The sequence below is a fragment of the Microtus pennsylvanicus genome, chromosome 3 (genome assembly GCF_037038515.1).
Source record: "Microtus pennsylvanicus isolate mMicPen1 chromosome 3, mMicPen1.hap1, whole genome shotgun sequence".
Lineage (NCBI taxonomy): Eukaryota > Metazoa > Chordata > Mammalia > Rodentia > Cricetidae > Microtus > Microtus pennsylvanicus.
In genome coordinates this window covers 46,751,345-46,767,495 of record NC_134581.1, presented here as the reverse complement: position 1 = coordinate 46,767,495, position 16,151 = coordinate 46,751,345, and the positions used below count along the sequence as shown (strand labels likewise).

The window sequence follows — 16,151 nt, the reverse complement described above, 5'->3', positions numbered from 1 at the left end:
AGTAGGACTTAAATGAGGGTTTGAGGCAAGGAAGCCACAATAAGCTACCAATTACACAAATTATTCTATAATAGAATTTCAGAATAGCAGATTAATCTCAATCACATATACATCTGCCTCTAAAAATATTATACAGAATATATTTTGATGGAAGATGTCAACACTAATCTGAGACCGCATGAAAATATCAAAATTGCATTAAAAAGAGATTTTAAAATACTATCCCAAGATACTATAGACATCCAAATAAAGTAAAATGTAAATAATTGAAGTGAGTAAAAATGAGGTTTAGTTAATAAGCAAAATCATCGAACTCATATCTATACACAGCTACTAAATCTCACATCTAAAATTGTTCCCCTAGGAAATTAAGAAAAATAGATCAGTTCTTCTGATTTTCACACTAGAGAAGCAACTTCTCAACCACTCCCAAGGAAACTCCCCCACTCTCACTTCTTGCTAACACCAAGCAGTCATCCACAGGCCTGGCTGAGATTAGCTGTGTAGCCCCACCTTTTCCTACCATCAAGCTTCAAAGCATAACTCTACAAAGGAATGCTTATATATGACCATCTATCTTCTCCAAATTTTAAAATGAAATACTACTTTCTTCTCTACCCTGTGAACCCAGTGGAACCAGGGCATGGGTGCCAGGCTGCTTGGCCAAGAGCCTATCTATTTTCCCCCCCAATGAATCCTGCACCTAGGACAAGAATCTTGATCCACCATGAACAGGGCTAGAGTTGAGCTCATTTCAATACGAACTATCTGAAATCTATTTTTCCTTTCCTTGTGACTCCCACCTTGTTGAGAGAGCTAACTGAACAAACTGAAATTCTTCTCAGAGCACACAAACACATACACACACACATACACACACACTCACAAATTCACTCTAGGTAAATTCCTTCTCCCAGGAAAACTGAGACCATCCTGTCCAACAGCTCCAATAAGAGTTAAGACATAGCACATAACTTAGCATTTAAACTCGAGTACCTCCAGCCAGGATCTTCTCTTCCAACTACAAACACATACACACACATATACACACACACTCACAAATTCACTCTAGGTAAATTCCTTCTCCCAGGAAAACTGAGACCATCCTGTCCAACAGCTCCAATAAGAGTTAAGACATAGCACATAACTTAGCATTTAAACTCGAGTACCTCCAGCCAGGATCTTCTCTTCCAACTCTGCCATCTGCTTCTTATAGGCCCTTAGAGCTGCTTCTTTGAAGGAGGGTCGGATTCTCTTTGGCTTCATGACCTCCGGGGGCTCTACAGGGAGGTTTTGGTTTTCATCTTCTGCTAATTCCATTTCAACTGCTGGTTCATTCAAGGTTTCTAGTTCTCCTTCACTAATGATGTCATCTGCCTGCCCCTCATAGCCCTCGTCTTGCGGGGTCTCATAAGGAGTTTCATAGGAAGGGTGGTCATAGTCTTTCATGTGTTCATCTACTTCCGTGACGCTAGTCCTGTTTTCTAGTTTAGCTAGGACTTGCTCCATCACTTCCACATAATCCGTCTCACTGTCTGCCACTGGCTCACTGTAGTCCTCCTCTTCCTCCGCTTTGTAGTAATAGGGCTCTGTGTAGATATCAGAGTCAAGGGTGGTACTCGACTCATTTGCCGTGGATTGAGATAGTGTCCGAAATCTCCCCATTAAGGAAGAGCCACTGTCCTCACACCCACTGAGACTCTGTGTGCTCTTATTCCACACCACTTCCAGGGCTGACTTAGCTCTCTGAAGTGTAGATCCAAATTTGGGGAACTTGAAGGTCTTATCAGAAAGGTCAATGCTTAACCGACTGTGCCAGGACTTGGGCGGGGCACTCTCCGAATCATCACTTTGCAATTCACTTTGGCTTCGGTACAACATAGATGGCTGGCTTTGGTTGGGGTACGGCTCATTCGAATTGGATTTTTCATAAGAATCGTATGGGCCCATCCACTGACCTTGGGGTTCATTGTCCAACCCAGGGCACGGAGAGGAGTTATCATCCTGGGTTAAATCAAAGCTTTCTGAGTCATCTTGCAGGTCACTGTGGCACTTTCCCAGGTCGTCTAGGTCTTTGCTGAAGCCATCCAGCTGTTGGTCAGACAAACTGTTGGTGTCGTAGTCCAAAGCTTCCTGAGTGGAGGAATCTAAACCAACATCAGTGGCTTGTTCAGCTTGATTCCACTCCTTCCACGGAGACAGGTCCTCATGCAGGGACAGCTGGGAACCGCTGTAATTGCTGCGGTCTCCAGATGCACACACCATGCTGTTACTCACCCCACTGTCCACTGTTTCTGTGTTCTCAATTTCACTCTGCCCTTGCACTGCTGGGATCCTCCTGTCCAAGCCCTGGTCCTGGGGACTGTGGTACAGGGCAGATATGCCCTCCTGCTTCCTCTGCCAAAGTTCCCGGTCGGAAGAGGAAAGGAGGGAGCTCCCATTAGTTCTACAGAAAAACTGGCTTTCAGAAAAATCCTCTGAATAAGACTGGCACAATTTGGAAAAATCTGATTCAGAACGACTAAGTTTAGGCGTGAAAAAGTCACTCTGTGAGTGCCAGAGAGGCGTGGCTTCCACATAGTGGGCCGTTTGCTTTTCAGGGGTGTTTGAGGCCGGCAGCTGTGAGGGCCGTTTATCCGAGTCTGACTTATGTGATGTTCTGTTGTTAGTCGCTTTGTTCTTAGAACGAGCACTGTGTGACTTTGAGCTGGACTTGGAAGTGTTTCCTTTTGCAGGAGAGTCTGCATAGCTGCTTCTGCTGGCGTCAGACTCCAGATCTCTGTCACTGTCGTTGGGTGACAGCCAAGCATTCTTCTTGGCTTTGGGCTCTGGCATGGATAACTTCATGTCCATGCTCTCATATGTCTGGGAAGAAGGTAAGCCCCCTTTCTCTTTCCTTTCTCTGACGTCATAAGTCAGAATATCTGTGGAGATCCCAATGCCTGTGCCTTTGAGCTTATATGATTTCTTTAAGACAGAATCCCTTTGCTGAGGGGTTTCGAAGTATACTAGGATGGGCCGAGGCTTTGCGTTTGGGCAATCCCTTTGCTGTCCTATCCTCTGGGCAAATTCAATTTTAATAGCATTCGGTACATCCGAGAAACCCATTTTATCTACAAGAATTTGGTACACCACACTTTCAACGTATTCAAATCTTTCTTCGGGCACATTTAAAAACCTCAGGCTTACCTTACTCCCCATGTGACCCAAATGCTTAATGTAATCGTGGATGTCCCTAGTTTCCCTCCGCGCCTGGACAAAGCCTGTACGCAGCTGCTCGATCTCACTCTGGACAACCTCCACGCTGCTGGAGATTTCATCTATAGAGTACTTGAGAGCATTCACGTGCCCTCGGAGTTCGGAAAGTTCGCTTTCGATCTGACTTATTCCCTGAAGCTCTTTAAAGATCATTTCCATGACGTCATGGGTTTGGCTAATGCACCCAGAAGAGCTGAACCCTGGCTCCAAGACATTTGTCTTTGGGTTCCGGGCAGTTCTATCTAAAGATTTGCTTCTTATGCCCCAGGTTTTCTTCACGGTGCTCAATTCAGAGTCTGAGGAGACACACTCTTGGCTCTTCTTCCATTTCCTCAGTTTCCGTAAAGCACCCAGTTTTAAGGTGTGGAGGGTGCGCTCCCCATCTGAGCTGCCCTCGGAGGGTGCCAGGCTGCTTGAGCTCTTCCTGTTACGTCTGACAGGCATGGTGTATGTTGACTGGGCCTGGTTTTCGGCGCTGCTCCTTAGCTCATTGAAGGATTCAGAGTAGGAGCTCTCAACGGAGGACAGCTCCTGCGGCAGGTCCTCATCACTGTTGGTCACAGCTGTTTGCAGGCCATTGGCGATAGCAACTCGGTAACTGAATGTGGGTGACAGGGAGAAGTCTTTTTGACCTTCGTCGTCTTCTAGGGAGAAGTTACGAGTGGATGAGCACTTTGCAATCTTTTTTACAGTGCTTTTCAGGGCATTAGACAATTTAGGGGGTTTAGTGTGGCCAGCAGTAGAAAAATCTTCATCTTTTTTTTGTTGACGATTCTCTTTCTTTTTGGTTGTATTTCCCAGTTTCTTTGTAAACATTCCTTTGCAAAGCTTATGTAGATAAGCTAAAATCAAGCTCTTGAAGAGGCTGGCCACCATGGAGAGCAATGAGTGAGAGCTTTTCTAATCCAAGGGAGTTGACAAGGCACTGGGATGGCAGTCTGTAAAGCCGAGGCCAGCATCACTGTTCAGAGGTGCCATCCACCACCAGACAAAGCCGCAAAGGCAAGATGATGTCCCACCGGGGAGTCAAGGTTCTGTGGAATCCACTAGCCACGCACTTCCACTTGTGAAAGGCATTCTTTTCTGGAAGGGGGATTTCATGACTGCCTCATGTCCATCTAACTTCATGGCGTGTCTGGAAAGAAAGGAATACTGTAATGAGCACCAGAATGCAGGTCCCCACTCTCCCCCATTTACATTTCCCACGGCATTTGTGATATACGAAGTGTGCAGAATTGCAGAAGGGAAATGTGATTCTCTGAGTCTAAATAAAAATGTATTCATTACGAATTATAATGCCTATTCCTAAATCACTTGTTTCTATTGAAATAGTGACAGAGGGTGGTAAGATTACTTTTACGCATTGATAAAATGACAACTTAAATATGGTCATTATGCCATTCCCACGCTATATCTTTTTCTAAATTCTTATTTACTAACAGAACTATAAGGATATAAGTATATTCTCCCTAGACTCTCTGAATTCACCATATTCATATAATCCATGTGTGTTAAGACTTTTCCCATGAAGTCAATTCTTTTTTCACTAGAAATAACCTCTTGCTCTTGTAGGAATTCAATGACTGGGTATTCCTTAAACAAAGATTAAAATAATCAAAATTAATAAATATTCCTAATGATGAATGAAAGCTAAGAGATCAATGTAGACATCAAATGGACTCTCATGGGTTGAAACACATTTTGAGGTTGTATTAGATTAAGAACTGGAAAACAATAAAAAGAATGGTAAAATAGCTTTAAAACTAGAAATAACAAAAACAAAATGTAAATGTTCACGGCTTGAAAGAGCAGCACCAGCTTAAATAACTGGTGTAGCCTGCCGACACTTGACTGAAAACTCATCATTGGGATTTATTAGGAATATCACCAGAGATGGACTCTCAAATCACCAAATCAAAATGTACCACAGATGGAACAAGCATATAGATAATCAACAAATGATGGTCCAGAGTTATTCCTGCGATTTGTTGAAGCAGGACTGACAGACAACCATGGCACCTTCATGACATTCCTTCTTAGACAACAGCAAGACAAGGTTTATATTTCAAGCCACTGGCTGAATGGCACACTGACTTGTATATGGTAGACACTCGAATGATTTGTGAACTATTTTATCACTGGAATTCATCCCAGGACAACAGTAACACCAAAGCCTTTGCTGTTTTTGAAGAATGCATTTGGGTAGATAAACAGTCTCCAGAATTCACTAAAGGATACATCATAATCTTCATGTAGTTTTCGGAGTCTACTGACTCTTTGTCTGTCTCCCTCCACTTGGAAACCTGCCAGTCTCACTTCATTCAGGCCCTGCAGGGACTTGGGAATACACACACACACTGTGGCAGGAAGCCAAGCTTCTCAAGGGAAGGGGTATGGAATTGAGCAAGGCAGGAGAACAGATGCAGGAAAAGAAGCCATCAATGTCCAAGCCTTCAGGACTCCCGCCTTGAGAATGCAGGTGCTCTTCTCTGAGAAGATTTCTGACTCATTCACAATTACAAGCCAGGACTCCTTATTTTACTAATAAATGGTGCTGAGCAGTAGACTCCTGAATTAAGTGTGCTAAAAACTTTATCATGCATGTCTATGATCCTTCCTTATAAAGAAAGACTTTGGAAAGTTAAACTATACTTGGGTAGATGAATCATTTTCAGTGAGTTTCAGTAGAATGTAGTGTTCTACCAATTTTGTCAATCTAAAATATCGTTTTCTAAGCCCACACATAGATGTCTGTGTTTTGCTGAAATAAAAGCAGTAGTTCTGTGAATGTGCCTGATGTTTTCATGTTTGGTCGGCATGACCTTCATTGCTAGTTCTAAATTGTCATCATGAATGAGAATACATAGAAGAAGTACTCTCCAAAGAAAAGTTCTGTCCCACTAGACACAACCCAAGAGCAAGAGTTTGGAACTGCCCAGAGGAGTCCCCTTGCTCTGCATTCCACCCACACAGAGTGACTTAGTTGCTATAGCCTAACTAACATTCATCTGTACCTTAGGAGTTCAATGCTCTGAGGGCTCAGACCTAATACACAGTGTAATCTATTGATGGACACAAAGCTTGCATAATTGCATGTTAGCATAATGGTAGGTAGGACTTGGCAGGAGAAAGCAGGTCAGTGGGAAATATAATTTTGGTACTATTTGGTTTCCTGGCTTCCTCTCAGTACCATTTCCTGGCAGTCATGATATGAGCCCCCTTCTTCCTCCCTCAGCTCCCACCTCTATGGTGTCACGCCTCACTTACAAGGCTAGAAACAGAGCCAAGTAACCATAGACTGAACCGCTAAAGGTTCTGGTATCCAGTTTTTGATGTCAGATATTTATCCCAGGGGTACAAAATTCTAATGATGTGGGATTTCCCTTAGTACGCTGTGATTACCATTGGTAAATAAAGAAACTGTCTTGGGCCTACACAGGGAATAGAGGTAAATGGGGAAAACTAAACTGAATGCTGGGAGAAAGGAGGAGTCAGAAAGAAGCCATGTAGCCTCCGCCATGAGACAGATGCTGGGAATTTTACCTGGTAAGCCACAGCCATCAGGCAATACACAGATTACTAGAAATGGGCTAAGTTAAGATGTAAGAGTTAGCCAATAAGAAGCCAGAGCTAATGGGCTGAGCAGCGATTTAATTAATATAGTTTCTGTGTGATTATTTCTGGAGTCTGGGCAGCTGGGAAACAAACAAGTGGCCTCCTACAACATTCTAATATATCTTCCTAACATTAAATTTTCCTCAATTCCTTCCCCTTGCACTTCCCACCACATTCTTGTGAATATCTATAATTTTCCCATGTTTCTTAAACCTGAAAAGTTCAGCTTCAGTCTGGTTTATCCCTGGACTTTGACACTTTGCCCTCTGTTCTCCCATGATACCTTGACTGCATTATCAATAAGAGAGTCTCACAATAAAAACTTACATGAAATATTTTACCCATGTATCTGCCTTTCTAATTTGACTGTGAACTGCTGGCAAGCAAGGGCCATGTTCTATTTAGCTTTAAATATTCATATTGCTTGCCACATCATATTTCCCAATACTTATCAGTTGAATGAAAACATAAATAGGAAAACTCATTCACTAATAAAAAACTCATAAGTTGAATAAAGGTTCAAAGAAGGCAGAAGTGACTGAACTTGACCCAGACAATCCAGAGAAGATGCAATGTGAAAGACGGTCATGGTGGGTCATGCCTATAACTTCAGAATACGGAAGGATGAGGCAGTAGAATCATTGTATTAAGCTAGGCTGTGATACATAATGATCTCCATCCAGGAAAGCCTGGAAAAAAGTGAGAATCTGTCTAAAAAATAAAAGCATTTTAATGGCTCCAGAGTCACTGATTTGATAATTATCTGTGCTCAGTACAAAATGTGTTATCTCTGTTACTCACTCTAAGGTCCACAGGACTTTGTGGAAGATGGGGTTAACAGGACTATAAGCAGGAACATAAGGAGACTACTAAGAAATGCTGTCTTCTGGGTGTGATGTGGTTGTTACAATCATGAACACACAGCAGCTGTGGCCTATTGCACAAGACTGCCATGAGTGTGTGTGTGTGTGTGTGTGTGTGTGTGTGTGTGTGTGTGTGTGTATGTGTGAGCATACACACAGAGAGACAAGAGCAGGATGGGGACTAGATTAGGAAAAAGAACGGGGTCAGTAGGAATGGAAGGGCAATGAGATAATGGGGGTATAAAAACATTATATTGTACACAAGTGATAAACTGTCAGAATTTAAAAAGCAACCAATATGATGGTAAAAGTAAAAAAAAAATCACCAACTTTGATCTGAAGCCCAGTTACCAGAGCCACATAAGCTATGTCCGAAGATGGAAGAGTATTTCCCTTGGCCTAGGAGAAATGCTTATAACAGGGGCCAGTGGGTGGAGAAACCGAGCCAGGATCTTGACAGTCTTAAATGTAGGTTAAGTTCCACTTGGTGAGGAGGCGCTAATCGTCAATTGCTTCCTGTACTGCCCTAGATAGATATTTCCAGCACGGTTATCCCTGTTTAGACACCCCACTATTTGATCCTGAGAGAGTGGCCAGGCTTCTCTGCCTGGGTTTATCCATTTAGGATACTGGGGTGGAAACATCATCTCTGGGGGAACTGTAAGGTGGAGTTCCGAGAATGGTGTCTGACACGTAGCCCAATCCAGAGAATGAAGGATGGTGACAAGAGACAGAAACAACCAGATTACGTGGGTATCCACAGAGACAGAGGAGGGTGAGATGCAACTCCAGAGTCCTTCTTGGTTAAAAAACAATATGAAGGATAGACACTCCAGTTGAGCAAATGAAAGGAAATCCTTACACCTTCTTCTGCCAGTATCCATTCTGGTTCCAGAGGTTTCACCTTCCCAGTTACTACGTTCCCACTCCCTCTCCCCTATTTTGTTCTGTCACAAGCCCATCACAGACCATAACCACCTCAGGAATAGTGCTGCTGAATCCAACATATCAACCATGAGACTCATTTGAGACATGGAATCAGGGTAGAAAAGAAAGCTGATAATGAGCATGTGTTATGTTCTAGAAACTTAAATAATCATAGTAATCCACACTAGATACACTTTGCAGCTAATATAAACAGTACCTGTGGTGCTGACCCAGTCCTTAGGATCAACACACACACACACACACACACACACACACACACACACACACACACACACACACACACATATATATATATATATATATATATATATATATATATATATATGAATGAAATTAAATTTATGCTCTGCCAATGCTGAAGCATGCACGGGAAACCTGCATATGGTGGTTTTGTCAAACTTGTACATATTGGGTTTTATGGTCTAAGTTGATGATGACCACTGTATGTATCTGTCTCTTCCTCAAGAAGTTGACCAGATCTCATTACAGATGGTTGTGAGCCACCATGTGATTTCTGGGAATTCAACTCAAGATTTTTGGAAGAGCAAGCAGTGCTCTTAACTGCTGAGCCATCTCTCCAGCTCCATATATAATATATACATATATATGTGTATATTTATACACACACATATATGTGTGTGTGATGGAGAGATGGCTCAGCAGGTAAGAGTATATGTATGTATGTATGTGTGTTTTGAAGTTTAATGGCAAAATGAAAATACATTCTAGTCAGGACAAAAATCAGCAGAAGGAGAGGGAAGCTGGGGATCAGGGATCAGGGCCAGCATGTAGTTATCTAATTCTCAGTTACTGCTATTTAAGGGGTCCCCTATAGTCTCTGCTTTTGTTATGTTTAATTTTGCAGCACACATTATATTATATAATAAAATTTGAGAGTAAGAATTAAGATTTAGGAAGGCAAGCCTTTGAAGGTTAAAACACAGGACTGTTGCTGTGGAGGTCTTAATGATAACATTTAATTATTACTTACTATGTACCAACCACTAGAAAACTTATTTTTCATCTCTATAATATTTGTATTAAAGAAGCTGAGGTGTTGAGCTTTGGGAACTTTGTGCTAGACCATGCAATTAATAGGAAATATCCCATTTGGCTCTGAGCCCCAGATTTAGATTAAGATATAAAACCTCTGAAACTAGCCTTAATAATAAATAAGAAATCATTTTTATTGGTTAATAGAGTCATTTTATAAGAGAACTAACTGTTCAATGTGATTCAAGTTGGATAATTCTAGTGGAGTAAAAAGTTAATCAATGTTTTTTTAAAAAATAGCAATTCACTGTTAGAACATTACCTGAACTGAGTTGTAGCATTTTCTGGTCAAGACATGATGTTATGGTTTTTACCAAAAGCATTCAAGTCAGAGAACTGAGAATTCAGAGATAACTTTCATAAACATGAGGGAAGACAAAGAGATGGGGCTGGTTATGATGCAGACCAGCTGCGTCCACAAGTCCCAGCCTCAGGATTTGAACACAAAGCTGACTCAATTCTAACCTTGACCCTGGCTTAGGAACCTCAAGAATATCACCTGATTTTCATATATTCTAATTACTATTCTATTATCTGCTTAATTTTAGACTAATGTGGTTTGATGGACCAAGAACCCCTGAAAGATTGCCTTGAACACCCCTCAAAATATTACTTTGCACAATGAACAGCAGGAAACAGTTGAAAAGAACTAGGCCCATAATTCCAAATCTTGCTTATAAATGTTTGTTTACATTTAAAGGGAGATATGCTATAAAGATTTGCATTGGTATGGATTTTGGTTTATTGATACAAATTTAAGGACAATTTTGTTACACTGTGTATATGTTTATTTCTTCTCTTGATTAAGGTATTGTGTTTATGCAGTTCATTTAAAATGTAATGTATAATTAAGAAATACAGGTTAATAGATAATTATCTATAATAGTCAAGCTATTGTAGTCATGTTAGTTAGATTTTCTAGATGTACAGAGATGTATTTCAAATGGATACATATTCTTCAAATATTTTAGAGACCTTCAGAATATGGCATTTAAAGTGTTTTAAGAATTTAGGACTTTTCATGACAGTGAGATACATCTGCTCCTGGCAGCACCAAGCTAATTCAAGAGGAAAAATGGGCATCGAAGAGGCTCCTTATGGAGTTTGTTAACCATTTGGGCAAGAAACTGCTCTTGCCTGGACTGGTTTATGGTATGCTGCATAAAGTGGACATGCAGGACCCATCGAGAAATGACTGCTGAACTTGCCTAAAGGTGAGACTGTCCTTCTTCATGAAAAAGTATGCTAGATTTTCTGAAGGACACAGAAAAATGTGACTGACAAACTGCCAATATGGGCAGAACTGTCTTTGAAATTTCCTGCTTTGTGGAAAAGTCTGCTGGATAATATGGGCCTGTAGGCTGAAGATGGATGACCCAATGGTACAAAAGAACCTTTGGGTGATTGTCCAGGCAGCGAGATGTCTCTGTCAATTCTAGAGTTCCAGAAGTAGCTTACAATGCACTTCCTGTTTTCTTAGGTAATATTATACCCTTCTGGACTCTTTGCTGGCATTGAAGAACAAATAGTAATAATATAGTTTTCCTTAGTTATGATAAAAGATAAAGTAGATATATGTAATTCTACTATGCTAAAGTTAAAACCTGCCTTTTCATTTAAACAGAAAGGAGAGGTGATGTGGGATTCCCTTCTGTATGCTGTGAATATCATTGGTTAATAAAGGAACTTCTTTGGGCCTATAGCAGAGTTATAGGGGAACAGAGTAGGCATGGAAAACTAAATGGAATGCTGGGAGAAAGGAGAAAGAGTTAGAGAGAAGCCATGAGCCATCACCAGAGACAAATGTGCTGAAACTTTGCTGGTAAGCCACAACTCATGGTGATGCACAGATTAATGGAGATGGGTTAAATTAATATGTAAGAGTTATCCAATAAGAAGCTAGAGCTAATGGACCAAGCAGTGATTTAAATAATACAGTTTCTGTGTGACTATTTCAGGGCTAAATGTCCAGGAACTAACTAGCATTCTCCTACAAATATCTGTTTAACAGTAAAGTTTGGGGTGACTTAGAAAATAGTTGGTTAAAAAGCACTTCTTGTCTGGTGGAATGGCAGAGTTGAGAAGAGGGGACTTTTACCAAGTCCATCTAAAGAGAAATCTCCATAAAGAGGTAAACTTAACCAGCGTGTTGCCTAGGTAACTTCGTAAGTAGGGTCCTTAAATCACTACATAGAAGAAAAACGGGGAATCTGAGGATGGGAATGTGAACTAGCATTGCCAATAGCAAAAAAGAGCCACATGGGTTGAATAGAGAGGAAGCAGAGCTTGCATAAGCTGGGACAAGGCAGATGGTGAGTAAATAGGATAAAATCAAAGAGCAAGTGTCCAAACAGTCTAGAATGTTTTTACATAGTTGATGAGGATTTATATTGGTTTAAAAAATGCTTTCATAAGAATGGGCAAAAGAACTGTGTGTGTGAAGTGATCAAGTAACAGAGACAACCATGGTGAGAGCATAGTACACTGTGCTGTGGCTTATGTCAATGCCCCCAAGGCCCACGTGTTCCAGGCTTGGTCCCTGAGGTGACACTATGAAAAGGGTAATGTATAATAGAGGGTCATTCATTGTATGATCTTGAATGGAATTATGAGGCCTAATCCCTTCCTCTGTCTTTGCCTGTTGTGTTTCTCCATGTCTTCCTGACAAAAAGCACTTTCTCATAGACCCAAAGCCCAGAGAACAGCTGTCATAGACTGAAAGAGCCAAAAGACACAAGCCAAAACAGATCTTTTCTCTTTATAAACTTGACTATTTCAATTGCTTTGTCATAGTAACAGAAACCTTGATGACCCTCCACAGTATCACATGCGTAGGAAGCTATTGGCTTTGTGTCTTTCTAAAATCACAATCAATAGATGATAGATACTAAAATGATCAAACAGGAATGGGACTAGAAGGGTGCAAAGGTTGGTTTTAATCACTAACTTCACACTGTCTAGAATCACCTGGCAGAGAGATTCAGTGAGGGATTGTCTGGCTCAGGCTGTCCTTATGGGCATGTCTGAAGGGACTGTCTTGATTGTTAATTGGTTTAAGCAGACCCATGTAGCAAGGGTGGCACCCCTGCCTACGCAGGAGACCATGAACCATCTAGGAGTAGAGATGGTTAGAGAAAGCTGGCTAAGCCCTAGGCTTACCATGCATTGGTTCTCTCCCTGCTCAGATGTGATGTGACTCTCTGCCTTGAGCCTCTGCCTGATTTCCCCACAGTAATGGCTGTAATTTAGGATTGTGAGCCAGATAAACCCATTGGTTAGAATGAAACGCGATACTAAATGAAGACTTAACAGAAAACCCTAACTTCATTTGATCATCATCACAGGCTTCTGCCCTTGGCTCTGATGTGGCTGCCTAAGGCTCCTCCCACCTTCCCGTGTGTAGCTCTGGATGTGGCCTGTTCTGTATTAAAAGTAAGAATTTTAAATTTTAATGACTGTTGCACAGTACAGAATTTAAAGGCTTGCATAATTACATTGTCCACTCCCAGCTTCCTCTTTAGAGTATTAAGTCCACTGCAATTCTCTTCACACAAAGGAACTTCAGTTGGTTCAAGTTCTTGGATGAAAGCCAAATATTTATGCTTCAAAGCACTCAAGCAAAAAAGGGTGTGCCACTCATTATGAAAATTTAGATTAGTGTCACTACACAAAGTGACAATTTCACTATTTTCCTAAATTACAAGATGCTTTTAAAGTAAATCCCCAAAGGCATTACCTCAAAATACCTAGTAGCAAGACTTCCTTTAACATTTTCAGTGAAGATACCAAATTCTATAGAAGATGATTAATACAAGTCCCTGATGAAGAATTCAAGCATCCAATTCAGGTGTTTGGGAACTGGTAATATTCTCTTATTATGGACTACTTGGATATAAAGGCAATGTTTCTTCAGTTCAAATCTAAGACACACTTAGCATCAGCCAAATTTTGCCTCAGAGATACCTGAGAATAACCACAGCCAACACAATATTTTTCCTGAGGGACTACAACCTGATAATCTTCTAAACACCCCAGATTTTCACAGACATATCAGACTATCCTCTGAGTAAATGTCTCTGGTTCTGAAGGAAGCATAGACAAGTGGCATCCTTGAGCACAGATACTTTCTGAACACTGATATGATAGAGTCAATCATTTTCAGCCCAGCCTCTACCCACCCGTCCCCCAGAGTCACTGCAGGGATGCCTGGCATCAAGTTGGGTCACTCTGACAGTCCTTCAAGATTGTTACTCCTCCTTCTTGCTTTTCGGCATGCTGGCTGGGCCCCTAGGGCTCATCTGAGTCACTCTCCGAGAATGTTGCCTCCCAGAATGGGTTATATGGGGTGGTCATTCTCTCTCCTTTAGGCTATCTGTCACCAGTGACTAACGAGTGTGGGGGTTCATATGCTTGGCTCTCTTTCTTCAATACAGGGAAACTCCCCACATGAGCACCTCCTATAGGATAGTTTAGACCTCTCTTATAAACACTTTGCAGATCGGGTTTCATGTGTACAAGACAAGAGCTACTCTGTACGTCTGGTTCAGTCTATGTCCCAGGGAATCTAGCTGTAGAAAGTTGGTACCAAGTGAGTTCTGAAGTGATGGCTCTTCATGAGATAGTATACATCTATAAGGATCCAACAACTGATGCTTTGCAAAATAACACACCCCAATGGTGTATCACAGGCAAAATTACCATTCTCACAGCTATAGACATCAATGTTACATCAGCAGGAGGGAGTTATCCAGTACACACAGTATCCTGGCTGTTTGAAAGGCTCAAGGGAAGCAGTGATGGGCACTGTGAGATAGAATGACTATTGCTGGAGTCTCTTGATACAGAGCAGAAAGACAATGAATAGCTAGAAGCAATTTCTTCCTAATTAAAGGGAAATTCTAAAACCATCTTTGTCACCAAATAAATAAATCCCCACTTCTTGCAGCAGATATTGGAGAAGCTAAGCATCCAGCAAAGTAATTCACCATTAGGAAAGACAAGACCTCAGGTAAGGTTTCATTCTCAACTTAAGCAGGTTGACTGTGCCACAGGTGGGTCCTTAGTCATGGGGGGTAAACATCTCTGTTAATTAATTTTAATTTCCTACATTATAAAGCTATCATTATAAAGACTTTAGTCCAATTCAATAGCTTTCACTCCCAAGGAATGCAATATCTTGACTGAAGGTGTTTTTATTGGGCTAGCAAGAAATCTGGCACTAGAGAAATTCCCAGGAATCCACAAGGATTCCAGCTAAAATGCTAAGCAATTGTGGAGAGGGTGCCTGAACTGGCCTTGCCTTGTAGTCAGAGTGATGACTACATCACAGAACCTTCATCCAGCAACTGATGGAAGCAGAGGCAGAGATCCACAGCAGAGCCCTGTGTTGAGCTCCCCAAATCTAGTCGAAAAGAGGGAAGAGCAATAATATGAGCAAAGGGGTCAAGACCATGGTGGAGATACCAATTGAAACAGCTTACTTGAGCTAATGGAGCTCACTAACTCTGGCCTGACAGTGGGGAAACCAGCATAGAACCAAACTAGGCCCTCTGAATGTGGATGTAGCTGGGAATGTATGTGGGGCCACTGGCAATGGGAGCAGGATTTATCCCTACTGATTGTACTTGCTTTTTTGAGCCCATAATTATTCAACAATTCACAGGGCCTGTTAATTGAGGTAAGAGACAACACAAAAAAGTTTTAGTGTCTCACCAACATGCGTGGAAAGGGAAACTGAATTCAGTTGTTTCTGGATGAATGGGAAAGGATATAAGTTTAAATACTGAAAAATTTATTTCTATATTGGCTTATATTATTTAATGTATAGAAGCAGAAGAAATAATAGATGATTGAGAGCAGCCTAGAACTAGGAATATAACTCAGTAGTAGAATACTTGCTTAGCATGTATGAAGTTATAACTTCAATCGTCAACACCAAAATAAATACTCAATAAATAAATGAGTAAATAAAAATAGATTTTCTAATAAAATTCATAAAGCAGTCTTAGATATCCATACTACTGCCAAATATCCAGTCTGCAGAAACTAAGACCCAACCATAGACTTCCAGAAGATTTCCAGGTAAGACGTTTGCCACATTGAACAATATCTACTCAGATAAAGACACTGTATCATTAAAATTTAGACAAGCCTAATTCCAAATATGAGTTTGCCCCCTTCTCCAGCCACAAAGTTTCAGTTTGGATCTAGGAGTCTACTTTATAGTAGTGGAGGTATGGTCTTGGACCTCTAACACAGGTCACATGATGTCAGAGACCAGGTTGCTAAACAAACAACCTTTGCAGGTGCACCCAGGGGAGGAGCTTTACTGCAGACACCCTGCTAGCATGGAGTCTCATAGCTGAGAATGCAGCTCAGGCTCTAAGAGTGTGACCATGATATATCCAGTAGACA

At 41.3% G+C, this 16,151-nt stretch overlaps 1 protein-coding gene across 6 annotated transcripts in view; it reads right to left on the bottom strand.

The window, feature by feature from the left end:
* The window catches only part of Unc13c (unc-13 homolog C), a 453,039-nt gene that overhangs the window by 423,520 nt on the left and 13,368 nt on the right, over nt 1-16,151 (bottom strand). For all 6 annotated transcript variants that reach the window (XM_075965264.1, XM_075965261.1, XM_075965265.1 and 3 more), the window contains one exon: nt 1,170-4,393. In XM_075965264.1, coding sequence (XP_075821379.1) covers nt 1,170-4,134 — 2,965 coding nt within the window. In that variant the 5' untranslated portion in view covers nt 4,135-4,393. The remainder of the gene's footprint in view (nt 1-1,169; nt 4,394-16,151) is intronic.